Below are 16,374 nucleotides of genomic sequence, written 5' to 3'. Positions count from 1 at the left end.
AATCTGAAATTTCATAGTGTTGTAATTGTAGGGGTCCTGACCCAAAAAGGAGTGGGGTGTGTGTGTGTGCGCCACAGGGTTATTGTAGGGATGGTTGTGTTACTGCTACCCTTACTTCTGCACTGTGGTGGTGCAGCCTTCAGAGCAGGGCAGCTGGAGAGCGACGGCTACTGGCCAAGAGCCCAGCTATGAAGGCAGAGCTGCTGCCAGCAGCAGAGCAGAATTAAGGATGGCATGGTATGGTATTGCCACCCTTACTGCACTGCTATGTGCAGAGCTGGGCCCTCAGTCAGCATTTGCCACTCTCTGGCCGCCCAGCTTTGCAGGCTGCAGTGCAGAAGTAAGGATGGCATGATATAGTATTGCCACCCTTACTTCTGTGCTGCTGCTGGCGGAGCGCTGCCTTCAGAGCTGGGCACCCAGTTAACAGCCGTTGCTGTCTGGCCGCCCAGCTCTGAAGGCAGCGCAGAAGTGAGAGTGGCAATACTATTACCCCCCTAAAATAACCTTCTAACCTCCCTTTTGGGCCAGGACCCCCAATTTGAGAAATGCTGGTCTCCCCCGTGAAATCTGTACAGTGTAGGCAGGGCCGGCTCTAGCAAGTGCAGGGCCCGATTTGTACTCACCCGGCGGCATTCCGGGTCTTTGGCGGCCCTTCAGCAGCAGGTCCTTCACTCGCTCTGGGTCTTCGGCGGTACTCAAGGACCCGCTGCCGAAATGCCACCAAAGACCCAGAGCGCCGCCGGGTGAGTAAAAATTAAAAAGGTGCTGGTGCGGGGCCCTCTTAGGTACGGGGCCCGATTCCAGAGAATCGGGCGAATCGGCCTAAAGCCGGCCCTGAGTATAGGGTGAAAGGACACAAAACACCAGATTTCATGGGGGGAGACCAGATTTCACGGTCCGTGATGCGTTTTTCATGGCCATGAATTTGGTAGGGCCCTAACTATTGGCTCCTCAGCGTGAGCAGCGTTTCAGAACTTTTCTGTGATTGTGCTAATTCACCATTCACTTTATTGGGGTTTCTTGTCATCCCCAAATGCACATAACAGTGTTAGTGCAAGTCTGTGAGGTTGATGTGATTTCAAGATGATGGCAATACAAATCTCTGAGGAGGATATTGTGATGATGAGAGGCAAAATGGTTTTAATGTGAATTTATGGAGATAAAATAGTGCAAGCAAATGTATGTATGTCCTCAAGTCAGTGCTGACATTCCAGCATAAAGGCAATGTTTACATCTGATAATTTGATATAAACAAACATACCAGTGACATTTTTTCTATTTCTAGGTTTAAAAAAAATGAAATTATATATAAGCACCAAAATCTGGGACTAATGTTAGAATGCAGACCAACTAAAGCAAGAACATGGTCTAAGTTGATGATTCATAACCTAGTCCCATAGTGCTTAGACACACAACATGCTGCCAACAACAATAGGAGAAGATTAAAGTGCAGATAAAGGCAAACAAGCAGTTATTAAACTGACATCGTTGGGGTATCCTCTCAAGGACTTTCATATTTAAGCAGTTAATACTGCAAATCAAAATATGTTTATTTTTTAAATGCCAGCCTTGCAAATGCAGCATGGGACCTGAAAGCTAAGCTCTTTTCTTCCTGTCTGTTACACAAGTAATAGATTATGCAGCTGGAATTTAGCTGCCAGATTTGTGGATGGTACATAAGTGAGAAAAGAATCCAGCTCTGTCTTAAATAGCTATATTGTCTCTAGTGCAGACTAGAGTGAAAATTTGTTTTGGTCAGTAAAGCAATGCAGTGAGGAGCTAGGTTGAGTTAGAGAAGGTGCCATTTTTAGTCACTCCTCATACCATAATTACATGTTAAATAGCAGTGGGAAGAGATTTAATCATTATGGGACAGGTTTGCGGAGAGAGAATTGTTTTCAGTGCTGTGTGCTTTTATTTGTAAAAGTGGCATCCTGAGGTGAGTATTACTCAGAGCCATAACTAGGCATTTTAGCACTGGGGTGAGCAAGCATATTTGCGGCCCCTAGCGGTGATGCGCAAGGGAGCATATGGGGTCATGTGGCACCCTCCTCCTCCCTCCCCCCCCCGATTTCTGCCATCTATTTAACGCACAGGTTTTCAAACTGTGGGGCATGCCCAGTTTGAAAACAGTCGGCTCCTTCCAGGAGCTAATGAATTGGACGCTGGATCCTGCCAGGAGCCTGTGTTGGAAGCTGCCCGGCCTGCTCAGGCTCCTGGCTCTCTGCGGTGTGGATGCCGGGGTGCTGGTTGGCTGCCCAGCAGCTTGCCCTGCCCTGCTCCCTGGCTGCCAGCAGCAGAGCCAGGAGCGAGCACTAGGGTAGTGGTTCCCCGTCCATACTGAACAAGGAATAGAGTCTGAGATTCAAACTCTGACCTGCACCTTGGCAGTACATTGCTGTGCTATCTCTGTTGATAATTTTTCTGCATTTATAGAGCTTTCTTTCATCCTAAACTTTTCAGCTTTTAATAAATAAATGTTTCTTTTCTCAGGTACCCCCCTCTAACCAACTTTGTCTTTAATTTTTTAAATCTTGGGAATGTGAGCTGCCTGCATTAGTTCAGTGGTAGCTCAGTTGCAACTTAAGTGTATAGTGTGGTTTTTTAGCAAGACTTGTAGTGATTTCCTAGGGCTCTGAGCAATGGATTCATGCCTAGTACGGATTTGTTAACATAAAGATTGATCACATGTCAGTACTGTGAATTGTAAAATTCACTTCTGGCATTGCTGAAAAAACACCTCAAATCCTAGTTCATTTACAGACATCAGTTACATTAGGAAAGTGATTAACTGCCTACTTGTGCTTGCTCTGATCCACTGCAGCATTCACTAGGCTAATTTCTTGCTGCTTTTGTCTTATAAATGGAATATGTTCTGTGTCTGGGGCAACCTGTTTGGCCTTTAAATTATCCTTTCTTTTTGTTCTGATTTGACTGTGTAGGAGAGAAGAGAAAGAACACTGAACCTTATTCTCAGGAAGATTCAAAAAGGCCCAGAGTTGTAGGAGATATTCCTATTGAATTGATCAATGAAGTGATGTCAACAATTACCGATCCAGCTGCGATGCTGGGGCCAGAGGTGAGAAATGTAGACCTGGCAGTATTGATGGTTCACTTTTGTAACCATTACAACGCAAATAGGATAATATAAACTACTAGAATTTAAGGATCCATTATAATTATCGTGCCTTGTTTCTCTTTACTTAAAATGAAGGAAAATATTTGGTCTGTTTCTCAAGTGAAAGGCATTTGACAGAACAATAAATAGTCAAAAAAAATCTTCTGTTATATAATATGTACCATTTACAAAGACACTTTGGTACCGGTGGTAGCAAAGAAATGCTTCAGCTACTCAGATTGCTCACAGCTTGTTTTACAAGGTACTTTACTACAGGGCAGTTCTATAATACTTCATTGTTAATTGCAGATGTTTCATATTTTCTCTTGTTACTTTAAGACATGGGTGAAGTTGGTACAAATATTGTAGCAGAATATTAGATTCAGATTTGAAACTTCTGCAATCACAGCAGGGCCGATTTTTCTTTAGTGAATATGTAGATGTGCTGAGGCTTAAAAATGAAACAACTTCTTTGCTTTTTCTCCTATAGCTTTTTCCTTAACTGAGGGGGGGCACGGGAGACTGAATTGCATTCTACCCATTTTCTACATTAGCATACACACCACAACATTGCACACATTTTTGGTTTGCATTGCCAGCTCTTCCTTCTCTTCACTCTCCTCCTGATTATGTTTTGCCAGTCTTTCATATTTGCCAAGTTTCAGCCAGAGGCTGCAGAAGATTTGGAGCTTTTACAAGGTTCTTACCCAAATTTTGTAATCTGATTAATGGGTATGTTCATTGTGAATGTTGGGACAATCAGGACGCAGGGCCTGGCAGTGACTGGATGCTCAGCAGCTAAACTTTGCTCTGGAAAGCAAACAATGCATGGAAGTCTGGTCAAGTGCAAAATAAAAGTTACTGTGGGCACCACTATAATTGGTGACAATCCTATTTCTGTAGTGTGTTAGTTCCAACTAACTATGCAAACAAGTATGTGGCTTTTCCCAGACAGCATTAGAAATATTTTAGTATCCAACAACTATCTTTAACCTTTTTTTCTTTTCTTTTTATCACATTCTAAAGGATAGGTGGTTGGGAGTACCTCAGGCTTGTTTACTATGAGTAACTGTGATGAGCTTTCATTACCTGTTCATTTAATTCACCATGATAAAGCTAAAAATTTAAACACAAAATATAGCCACAATTTTAATAGGACCCACAAAAAGTATTTTTTCCAATATTGCTAGAGTAGCAATTAACAGATACTATTTTCAGACTTCCATAGTAGATGCCAATGTAAAAGCAAAAACATTTGGGCATGGTAAGGTGTTATACAAGTAGAAGTTGCTAAACAAATTGGCTGTATTAATGTCCACTCTATTCAGATATAGACACACAAGTGCCAGATTTTAGAAGCAAAATTAGAAGGAAATGAAATGTTGTTTTCAAATTCTTAAGATAGCTGTGTAATCATGGAAAGTAATAAAATCAAAACTCTGTCAGGCTTATTTGGCAGAGTCACTTTTTATTTAATACACAGAGGCAGCTCTGTTTGAAAAAGGATGAATGGGAGATTTAGAACATTTCATGATTGTCCTGTTGATAGATGTGAAATTAAGACAATATCTCCGCAGACTCTCTCAAATGTATTTTTGTTCCCCTCTTGCATGACACAGACTAACTTTCTGTCAGCACATTCAGCCCGGGATGAAGCAGCAAGACTAGAGGAGCGCCGGGGAGTGATTGAATTTCATGTAGTTGGAAATTCCCTGAACCAGAAGCCAAACAAAAAGATTATGATGTGGCTAGTTGGCTTACAGAATGTATTCTCCCATCAGCTACCCAGAATGCCAAAGGAGTACATTACACGCCTGGTCTTTGATCCGTTAGTATCTTCTTTCTGATGTATGAGAGTCTGTAATGTGCGGTAGATAGAGAGGAAAGGATCAATTTACAGGACAAAAAGGACAGAAAGCATGTCTGTTCTATGCTTGCTTTATTATTTCAAACAGAGATTGAGCCTGGCAAATATATCAGTTGCTACTTTCCAAATTTACTGAATATAGATATCCTCAGAAGGTGTGAGAAATCTGGAAATAATCTTTATTTTTGCTGTCATATAAGTTAAAGATTAATAGCACTGGTTATTGGCTAGTGCGGGGAATGGATGCAGTGCAGATTTTCCCAGACCTTGCAATAAAATTCGTGAACCTTGCCATAAACAGCTAGGAAGGGTTTACTGATGGCAGTCTTGTCCTTTTAACTGCTAGCACATGGTGTAAGTGCTGCTGAAATGGATATTTTGTCTGGTTTTTGCATGCTTTTGAGAATAGGTGCTTAGAAATACCTATAATAATTGACTGCCTGATGACCTATGCTGGAAATTGATCACTTAAGCTATGTAGAATGCACACAGGGAATCAGGCATCTGGTAATAAAGGCTAACAGAGCTTCAGGACATTCAGTCTCTTATTTAGCCAGGGTAAAGTCATGATAAGAAATGCAACATAACTGTATAACTTATAGTGACAAAGGCAAGAAAACTCTTTGAGGCTTTTTATAGTAGATGCAGAACATGATGTTAGTTAAATCAGCAACTGTTCTATAAATACAAGCAATTGGTTTAACGAAGACATTTATAATTGCTTTTGGAAAGCAAAGAATAAATTTCTGAGGGAAAGATGGCACCTGTGCTATGCCCATGAATTAAGGCTGTCATTATTTTATGCATTCAGAAAACACAAGACCCTTGCATTAATAAAAGATGGTCGTGTGATTGGTGGTATCTGTTTCCGGATGTTCCCATCTCAAGGATTTACGGAGATTGTTTTCTGTGCTGTGACTTCTAATGAACAAGTCAAGGTAAAGAGAATGTTAGAAGTGGATTTATTGTACAGTTGATTAAGTCTATTTGAGTTCTGTGGGGCCAGAACTCACTAATGGATCATAGTCATAATCACCGTCTTCTCACTTCCCTTTCCTGTTCAGGCATACTTGGCAATATATTTAACACACAAAGCAATTCAACTGCCTAAAAATGTTATAGATCTGAGGGCCACCCCCTTCAGAATAATTAAAAACATCTTCCATCAACACACTAATCTGTTGGCTCCCATTATTGGGCTCTTTACTCTGTAGTCTTCACTGACTGGCCTTATATCAGCTTATTTTAACATTCATAGTTGAATGAAAATGGGCATTCTGCTTGTGAGGCAGTAATGCTATGAACCACAGCCTTAAATCACTTCAATTAACAATACAATTTTTAAAAGTGGGCATATTCTTGCATCTGGCTGTATAACTCTACTAGTGTGTACTTGAAGGGTATTTAAATGTTAGGCCATGTCTACACTATGGGCATTATAGAGGCACAGCTAGGATGCCATAACTATGCTGCTGTGGCACCCATAGTGTAGATGCTTCCTAGTGCGATAGAAGGGGAGTTTCCATTGCCATAGAAACTCCACCTCCCCAAACGACAGTAGCTAGATTGATGGAAGCATTCGTCTATCGACCTAGCTATGTCTGTACCGGGGTTAGGTCAACACAGCTATGGAGCTCAGGAGTAATTTTTGATGCCCCCGAGCACCAAAGCTATATTGACCTAAAATGCCTGAAGAATGAACCTCTCTGCTTAAAGAATGAAGAGTGTAAAAGTACAGAACCAGATTTCCTTTTAACAGAGGATTTCAGGTGAATCAAAATTATGGCTGTTTGATTTCAACCTCTTGCCTTTAGATGGTGCTGTAGCTGTATATTCAGTCAACTGTGGTTATAGATGAGAATGAAACTAATTTGGAGTTCACATCACAGAGTTGGCAGAAGTTATGTGCTGCATTCAGGCTCTTGGAAACAAAGAGCCAGGGTGGAGGAATAGCAGAGTGGGAGTTGAATGCTTTTACGGCCTTAAGTATCTTCCCTCAGTCTTAGATTCACTGAACTCCAGATTTAGAGAGTGAGATTCACTCACTCTCTTAGCTGGCGGTCTGTCACAAGGGCATTCATCCAGCATTTCAGCAGATTTGAACAATAAAATATAACAGTCCAGACATGTATATTTCTAAGACTAAATAATTAGAAAAATGTGTGTTCGCTGTGTAATGGCTTTTGCTGTTTTAGTACAAAGTTGTGCTGACACACTTTGTGTAACAGTTCTGCTGGGGTATCCTTTAAAAAAATAAACAATCAAATAAAACTAACAAAGGCCATCTGTCAAAAGTAGCTGCTTAAACAATACATGCATGAGCACTTTGGTGCACAAGTATCAATTTTACACTCCTGGCTGCCTGTTAACATACATATACATTTGAGATAACTACATCTGAAAACTGGGCTTCCCGTGTTCCTTTCTGTGGAAGGTGGCCACCGCCAGCAGCTAACTCAGAAAATGTTTACAAATGGATCTTAGGAAGTGCTTTTCAGCAAGAAGAGGCTATCTTTATAAACTCTCAGATAGCTGGACTAAGTAAAATGGAGGACATTAGTTTTTTAATTTAGCTTTTGAAAGTTGAAACAGTTTTGAAGTAGCTGCATGTGACATCCATGTACAAAATGTGTATTGTAGCTTGCATGTCTTAATTTCTCTGTATGAATATTCAGCTGCAGAAGTTTTTATGAGAATGAATAAAATTTGAATAAATGAAGAAATAAATTTATATAAAATAAGATAGCTAAATTAAAAATCATCTCTAGGACAGAATGTTCCAGGTATATGTAATTGCCACCGTCATTATCAGAATTACTTTAAAAAAATTCCTTAAAGCCTCAGATGTGACTTTTTGTTGGCTGTCAGAAAAAATAATTTACAATTCTTGCAATGGGTCACTAAACTTGTGACCAGAGAATCATGGGCACTGAAAATGTCATAGTGTATGTCTACACTGCATTTAAAAATCCATGGCTGGCCCATGCCAGCTGGCTTGGGTGAAGGGGCTGTTTAATTGTGGTGTAGATGTTCGGGCTCAAGCTTCAGCCTGAGCTCTAGGACCCAGCAAGGTGAGAGGGTCCCAGAGCTTGGGCTGCAGACAGAGTCTGAATGTCTGCACTGTGGTTAAACAACACCTTAGCCTGAGCCTTGCAAGCCGGAGTCAGCTGGCATGGGCCAGTTGCGGGTGTCTAATTTCAGTGTAGACATACCCATAGTCTCTAACTTACTGTTTGGATTGCTCTGCTACAGAGAAATAAGCTTGACTAGCACTTACATCTCAAGTTTTTAGGTAAAAATGATTTTTCATTACATTTTTATCATGGTTTCTCCTATTTAAATTAAACCCTTGTGAATTTAGAATTTGAACACTGAAAATCCCTTTATGGTGAGCACATTGGAGAATTCTAAAGAACTTTTGGGACCCCTCAACAGTCCGTCAGTTGTCAAATCATGTATTTGATACCTGTCGTACTCTTGGAAGGGTGAAACAAGTATCTTAGTAGTTTACTTAAATTTCAGAAATATGCAATTTAGGACATAATCTGAGGTTGTAATTTTAAATGTGAAGTCTGTAAAAGGGCCCCAAACTTTTAAAAGGTAACCACTGAGAATAAGTTGATGCACAGGTATTACACCCCACAGTGACAGGCTTTTCAAGCATGTGTCATCATTAAGTATTCTGTATTCAGTTTCCAGTATTTATTTATTCCTGATATAATTTTGTTGCCATTTGCCAGAGGCTATTAAAGATAGTGAATCGTAAGTAATGTTGTACTTTCCATTTTGTAATTTATTGCTCTATCTTGTGTCAAAGCATAAGAAGTCTCCCAATCTTCCAATGAAATAAGGAGACCCCCGATATGTTTCCCAGACATTTTTTAAAATACTCCAGTTTTTTATCCATTGCCTCAATAATTGCAACATAAGCAGGAATGATTAATTCAGTTACATTGTGTGCAGTTAGCATAAAATACTCTGTCTCATTAGTGGGTTTAGTGTGTATCAATTCCTTTTCATCACAGGCGAAAAATAATAGGACATTTTGGAAATGTAAATGAGCATATTTATTTTCTGTAGGATTATTCACTTTTAGCTACATTATTGCATAATTCTCTTCTATTTTTGAATGAGACTGGAGTCAGGGGACATCTTTATTCATTATTTATTAATTTATATTGTGGTAGTCCCTAGAGACCCCAATCAGAGATCAGGCCTCCACTGGGCCAGGTGCTTTGCACATATAATAAAAAGATGGCACCTGCCCCAAAGAGCCCACAATCTTAGCATGTGATGAAAAACAGGTGGGTAAAACGAACATGCAGAGGGGTAAGAGGACAAGGTAACAACGAAACAATCATGATTACCGTAATAAAGAGCATTCTTAGTACATCAACTGCCTAGCCATTACAAAGTGTTTTGTAAGTGACATGACCAAAGTAAGTCTTAAGGAAGAATCTGTTTCTCAGATACATCATTGTAGCATCTGAACACCTTTAGCTTTGTTAGTCCCCAAGGTTGTGACTCTGTATACTTGATATTTAACTTAAATACAATATATAGAGATATATTCACCTTGAATTACAACTACCTGAAAAAATTACCTCTAGATCAACACTCTACTCCCCAAGAGAGTTGAGGTTGTTTCTTTTAGATCAAAAGTGAACCAATAACTAGAAGCTATGACATTCTGTGTCTTCCATTGGGTCCCATATGTGACCTTCCAAGTATTTTAAATAGTTCAGTCTTTGCTAATCCTGTCTAAATTACGAACCTTGAGTACAGCTCTGGAGAAATACTCCCTTCAAAGAACAGCCCTCCCTCCATAGCTTGTAATACATGTAACACCAAAAAGGTTTTCCTCATGAGATGAATTTCCTTAACTGTTTCCACATAGGGTTATGGAACTCACCTAATGAATCATCTGAAAGAGTATCACATCAAACATAACATTCTCAACTTCCTCACGTATGCAGACGAATATGCAATTGGCTACTTCAAGAAACAAGTAAGTCAGCCCAAGAAAAGTCTTCAGCCAGTGTAAGACATTGAAATGTAGAAACACTACGGCCATGTCTACAGTTACAAGCTTACAGCAACACAGCTGTAAGAGGATTTGGGTAGCTGCGTTATGCTGACGGCAGAGAGCTCTCCCATTGACATTATAAAACCAGCTCAACAAGTGGTGGCAGCTGTGTTGGCGGGAGAGCTTCTGCTGCCGACATATCCCTGTGCACACGAGCACTTACGCTGGCAAAACTTGTGGCACTCTGCAGTGGTTTTTTTGCATCCCCTGAGTAACAAACATTTTGCCAACATAAGTGCTAGTATAGGTGTGGCCTAAGTAAAATGTATTAGCAGCTGTGTAAAATGTGTAGTGTCTTTTTTATTTTAATGTACAAAATATGTTCTGTGTTAGCCAAAGTTAAGGTACTATCTTTATAGAACAGTGTATTTTGAAGGAAAAATTTGAATATATTTGCAGATTACATAATACTCTCAATTAAGTGTTAACCAAGTTCAGCTGTGACATTTTTTTTAAGATAAATTCAGACTTTCTGATTTCCTAATTGTATGTTAAAAAGCTGTTACCAGTTCCATGCTCTTAATAAACCACTATTTTTAGAAGGAGTTTGAGGTAGGACAGATGTATGTGGGAATACAGTATTCTTACCACACTGAACAGAAATAGATTTAGCGCCTACTTTGTATCTCTTTTGTGCTCACAAATCATACTGAAATCAGTGAGTTATGCCAGCAGAAAATTTTAGTCTAGTGTATGGTGACTTTGTGTTTTAATCTTACTTTGATCCTTCTTTAAAATAGATACTAAATAAGAGGTCAGTTCAGCACTGAAGCACCAGTCCTGTTTTGGGTCTGCTACCATGGACCCATACAGAGTTCTGTTAACTTCAGTGTGAATCCATGTGAGTGTGAGGGTCTGTGATAACAGATTCAAATGCAGAATTGGGGCCCTATATTGGCAAATTTAAACAAAAACAAAATAAGTCAGATTCCGCTAGTCTAAGAAAATCCATAAGGAAGTGGCCAAAGGGGAGGAAAACTTCCCCCTCGTTGTTTCATCAGAGAATTGTGGGGGTTGCCCACCTATAGTATGTGTGGGTGTGGTGGGGTGTTCTGTCCCCAGTACATGCAGATTTTATGAGATCTGTATGCTGTAATCTCTGGAACTTTCTTTGGTTTTATATTTTGTTTTTTATTTATTTTTTGCACTTGATTTTTAAGGGGGGGAAAGAGGTTAGCTGATTGGTTTTGTTCTTTTGGGGCACAATGCAGCAGCCTTACTTAGGGAAAACTTTCATTGACTTCAGCAGAAGCCTTGCCTGACTAGTGACTGCAGGATTGAGACCCTTTAATGTAATGTTGAAATAGAGTTGAAAGTTGCCTTCATACTCATCTATAAACATCTTACTTTGAATATAAAACTGTCTCTCCGTCTCCCCCACAACATAACTGGTTACATTTTGGAGTTTAGTTTCTACTCCTGATATGGGCCATGATCCTGCACGTGAGTAACTGACTACTCGTGTGTAAAGCTACTTATCTTCTAACTAGGGCCATGGTCTGTAGTCTTTCTTTATATTTTTGACAATGTAATGAATCTGATTGTAATTCATAATTGGTTTTTCAAGTAATGTGAATGTAAAAAGAAAATTGCATTGTATCAATTTGAGTTTATCATTTCTTAGGGTTTCTCCAAAGATATTAAAGTACCAAAAGCAAAATATGTTGGCTATATCAAGGATTATGAAGGAGCCACTCTAATGGGATGTGAATTAAATCCAAGGATTCCCTACACTGAATTTTCTGTCATAATTAAAAAACAAAAAGAGGTAAATAACGAAATATTGTTTAATATTAACAGCAGCAAAGAGTCCTGTGGCACTTTATAGACTAACAGACGTATTGGAGCACGAGCTTTCGTGGGTGAATACCCACTTCGTCGGATGCATGCATGCACCCAGACTAACATGGCTACCCCTCTGATAGTTTAATATTAACACAGTTTTTAAAAACCCTACACATTTAAAATGGCTTATATAAATATTTCTAGAACACTTTAGTCAGCACTCAGACATCTATCCCCTTTCATGCCCATATCTGGTATTCAAAATATCACACAAGCCATTTTTAAAATTAATTAAAACCTATATTTTATTCTGGCCTTAAAATTATCATAAATTTACCATCTCTCAGGCATAAATTCTCCTTTCCTACAGTTAACATTGAAAAAATTATTGATATATTACTGATGTCACAAAATGAAATTACTCATTCTAGGTGAGCAGGTGTGTGAAATGTTGTGGGGTTGCTTTAATTATTTTTCAAATGTTTTACGTAATCATTATTGCAGCATTCATTAATGGTAACTTTGAGTGGAAAGTTCTTACTTATATCCTTTAACTAGTTCACAATTTTTTCACACAAAGATCCTGGTCCAACAAAACATTTTAACATTAAAGTGACAGTTAAGCACTTGCTTAAATGCTTTTCTGAAATGTGGTCCAGCTGGGTAGCTGATGAAACAGAAATGTTCACAAATACGTTTCTTTAAAAAGCACAATGCTACTGGATCCTTCTGTGATGGAGTCAGATCTTGTGATTTCAATTTTATTTTGTAAAATAGCCTTTGTGTCAAGTAGCCATTTCCTTTTAAAAGGAGAACATCCTGACTGAACAACAGCCTGCTCTATTTGACAGAAGCTGTTTCCCATATTAGCCTTCCAAGTTCCAGTTGCTATTAATTGCATTACCTCAAAGGCAGAATTATTTTAAAAGCTGAATGGAAGATGCAGTCTGTTCTTAGAGAACAGAGAGTCAAAACAACTGATTCTAGCCTTAATTTTTTTTTAAATCTCTCCTGATGCCTGTGTGTGTTAAATCTCACACACATTCTGTCTCACTTCCTTTTACTTTCTACAGTTGATGCCAAGTAAAACAACTTTTTGTAAAAAATCCAGTCTTTCTGAGCACATTGGTTTCTAAATGATGTCCGAGAATCTAAAATTGACTAAAGTTTCATATGTACTTAATAGCTAATTTGGGGATTCTTCAAGTACTAAAGCTTGTAATATAGCTATAATAGATCAAAATGAATGGAAATTTAAGATCTAAATCATGAAAACATCATAGTTTTTTTCTTACCGTTGTTTCTTCCTTTATGTGTGTATTTAAGTTTAAGGAAAGATAATGTGAATAACTGTAGTCATCCCATCTGGTTGTGGTAGTATATTTCGTGACATTGAACTACCCGTATCTATTTAGATTTCTCTCATGTTTTGCCCTTCTGAGCAAAAAGTTCTTCTGCGCAGTAGCTAACTTTCAGAATCTCAGGGCAGCTTGAATTTGACATATATGCGGTGTCTTGCAAAACACATTTTTGAGCTAATCAGGCAGCCAGATGAAATTTCTGATTTCTTCTCAATTTAGGTGTCTGTAGGTTATATGCTTTTTTTCCTGCCCTCAGAAAATTGAGCCCAAGGATAAAATTTTCAAAAGCTCCTAAATACCATTTTCAAAAGTGACCTGATCTGCACACAGATTTTGTACTGATTTCTGATAGAGGTGTGATCTTTTTCCCCCCCAGAGTAGTTATGCTTGAACATCTCTGGTGTGAGTGCAGTTACAATGGTATAAAGATGCCTTCTGCCAGAATAGTTTATTCCCCTTCCTACATGGGAATAAACTATTCCAGTATAAGCACCTTCATACTGGTATAATTGTAGCCATACTACAGGAGTTGTACTACTTTATCTATACCAGTATTGTTAAAGCATACAACTTTTGTGTGTAGACAAGCCGTTAATCACCCTTAAGCCTATTTTCAAAGGTGACTTAGACACTTGCGTCATTTAAGTTCTTTTGAAAATTTTACCCCAGGTCTGGTTGCTTAGTTGTTTTGTGTGTTTTTCACTACTCACCTTTGTTTAAAATGTTTCAAAGGAAGTTGAAGTGTCTCAGTTTGAAATAGTTTGAAATGCTCCATATCCAGATTTTTCTAGTTCTATCAGCTTGTACAGAATTTAAGCATCCATTTAAAGAATTGGGTTATACTCCTGTGGCTGCAAAGAAGAAGGTTCTGAATGTGAACCAACACACTGCTGTCTGGCGTAGTCTGTAAATAAACGAAAAACAATAGTTCTGGGAGGTATGAAAAATCCCAAATCACCTTGATGACTTGTTGTCTTTGAAGTCTAATTAACATGACTTAAATGTCAACATTAACTATTCCACCATTCATTTCTTCTGTAACATCCAGTAATTCTGGGATTGTGGGTGGAGTGTGAGGATATCACCACTTCCTTCTAACTTGGCTTTTGCAACATGCTGGTGGTCTAAGCCTCTGGTGTAGCCCGTACTGTAGTTCTTTGCCATTTTATCAGGTGTGTCAAAAATTTGAATTTTTTTGAGAGAAAAGTAGTGAAGGATGAGTCTTTAGAAATCCCGGGGGAAGGGAGGGTGGTGCTGGTGGTTTTGTTTTTGAAGAAAATTCTCTTCCCCCCCATTATTAAAGGAAAACTATTGTAATGTAAAAGATATTGTGATTTCCAACTAATTAAAAAGATAAGTAAATAACCAATATTAAGTGTCCTAAATGTATAAAAGACCAATTAAACAGGAAGCAGTCATCTTGACAATGACATGTTTGAGAGAAAAAGCGTAGCTAAGCATTTTAATGTACATCAAGAGCAGAAAACCAAATTACTTAGAACTGAGGTAACCAAAGGGAAAATAATAGAATTTATCTTCCAATTGGGTCAGTTTCTGACTTTTTATGCATTCAGATTTTGAACTGAATTTGTATCTCAATCTATATAATCAGTCTGGACTTCCTTGCGGGGAGGGGAGGACATGAATAAAATGGCAGCTCTCATTAACATAGAAGCACCTTCCACAGTTTGAGATTTTGAAATGGAACAGGTTTTTCTAAAAACTGGAGTATAAACAGTATTCTCATTTAGTAAAACATTTGTTGATGGGGTCAATCCTGTGTTCTTTATGCACTCAAAATGCTCACTGATTTCAATGGGACTCTGTGAGATCAGGGTCCTGTTATGTTTCTCACTGCCACAGTTTTCTTTAATGTCCTACCACTTTGCCTTTGAGCCAGTCAACTACTTTCCTTGACTATCAAAACTAAAACTGTCTCCCCCACCTTTTCTGCAATATTATTACAGATCATTAAAAAGCTGATCGAAAGAAAACAAGCGCAGATTCGAAAAGTCTATCCTGGCCTTTCCTGCTTCAAAGATGGAGTACGACAGATTCCTATAGAAAGCATTCCTGGAATTAGTATGTACCAACCTCTCTTTATTAATGCGGAGCTACATCAAAACAGATTAGAGAAATTTGAGTTTGCCAAGTATTGTCTTTTTAATAGGATTCAATTATCTAGGTTTGTTAATCTGATATAAGACAGGCTGGATCTGTTTCTAGTACCATTATTCACTTCTGGCTTAGAGACTTCCCTAAGGTATTCTACTGTAATGCTTCTCTACAGACATTTATTTAATTCTGCCCCCTTTGTTTTGCTTCACAGTGCAGATGGCATTTTCCCTCTGAGTCCATCTTACGTCTACAATCCTAGACCGCAGTACAGTTCTGTGTTAAAAAGATACTTATTTGAATCAGGGCACAACAAAGCTACAACCAATTATTTTTTCAGTTGTCTGTGTAATATATTTTATGTCCATAGGAAATTATTGTGTTGAATCATTTTTACATCTATTTTCTTTACATAGAAGAGGCTGGATGTAATGATAAAAGATGGTAAAGAGTTTTTAAAAAGCAGTGCATTTCTTGTAGAGCATGTTACAGTATACTCGAGTATGGTATGTAGGAAATTAGATGGGGTGGGAGCTAGAGTGCTGTAGTTTTATTAGGATTAGTCTTCAGAAAGCTTTTTATTGAAGGAGTACTATAATTTTATTAACTTTTTAGATTCATATTAACTTTCAACCTGAAGTAGTTCTTATGTAATGTTTATTTTTGTTGGTGTGCAGGAGAGACTGGCTGGAAACCAAGTGGAAAAGAGAGAGGGTAAGTACTGCTTGGACAAAGGGAATCCTTTGAGAACAAACGTCTCTAAACTGAGTAACTTTGAAATATTTCTTTCCATCTATCACAAAACTGAGATAAGGAATCTGTTGTAGAATAGCTCTTGGGTCTTATTTTTCCATTAATGATAAAATGTTTTAAATTTGTGAGTTGCTCTGATGTAAGGTGTAGCATTGTAGAAAATGAACATAAGAGATAAAGCTTATCTTCTTTGTTAATATTTTCTTTCAAGTAAAGAACCCAAAGATCCAGATCAGCTTTACAGCACATTAAAAACCATCCTGCAGCAGGTGAAGGTGGGTATTAG

The 16,374-nt window shown here is 38.4% G+C and overlaps 1 protein-coding gene across 2 annotated transcripts in view; it reads left to right on the top strand.

Moving 5' to 3' along the window:
* KAT2B (lysine acetyltransferase 2B) overlaps positions 1 to 16,374 on the top strand; it is an 81,614-nt gene that overhangs the window by 55,213 nt on the left and 10,027 nt on the right. For both annotated transcript variants that reach the window (XM_045004985.1, XM_045004984.1), the window contains 8 exons: positions 2,946 to 3,082; positions 4,741 to 4,949; positions 5,800 to 5,926; positions 9,886 to 9,996; positions 11,699 to 11,842; positions 15,188 to 15,302; positions 16,013 to 16,049; positions 16,300 to 16,363. In XM_045004985.1, the coding sequence (XP_044860920.1) occupies positions 2,946 to 3,082; positions 4,741 to 4,949; positions 5,800 to 5,926; positions 9,886 to 9,996; positions 11,699 to 11,842; positions 15,188 to 15,302; positions 16,013 to 16,049; positions 16,300 to 16,363 (944 nt within the window). The remainder of the gene's footprint in view (positions 1 to 2,945; positions 3,083 to 4,740; positions 4,950 to 5,799; positions 5,927 to 9,885; positions 9,997 to 11,698; positions 11,843 to 15,187; positions 15,303 to 16,012; positions 16,050 to 16,299; positions 16,364 to 16,374) is intronic.

This window comes from Mauremys mutica, chromosome 2 (assembly GCF_020497125.1).
Source record: "Mauremys mutica isolate MM-2020 ecotype Southern chromosome 2, ASM2049712v1, whole genome shotgun sequence".
NCBI classification, from domain to species: domain Eukaryota; kingdom Metazoa; phylum Chordata; order Testudines; family Geoemydidae; genus Mauremys; species Mauremys mutica.
The sequence above is the reverse complement of the archived record's forward strand: the minus strand, read 5'-3'. Positions and strand labels throughout refer to the sequence as shown.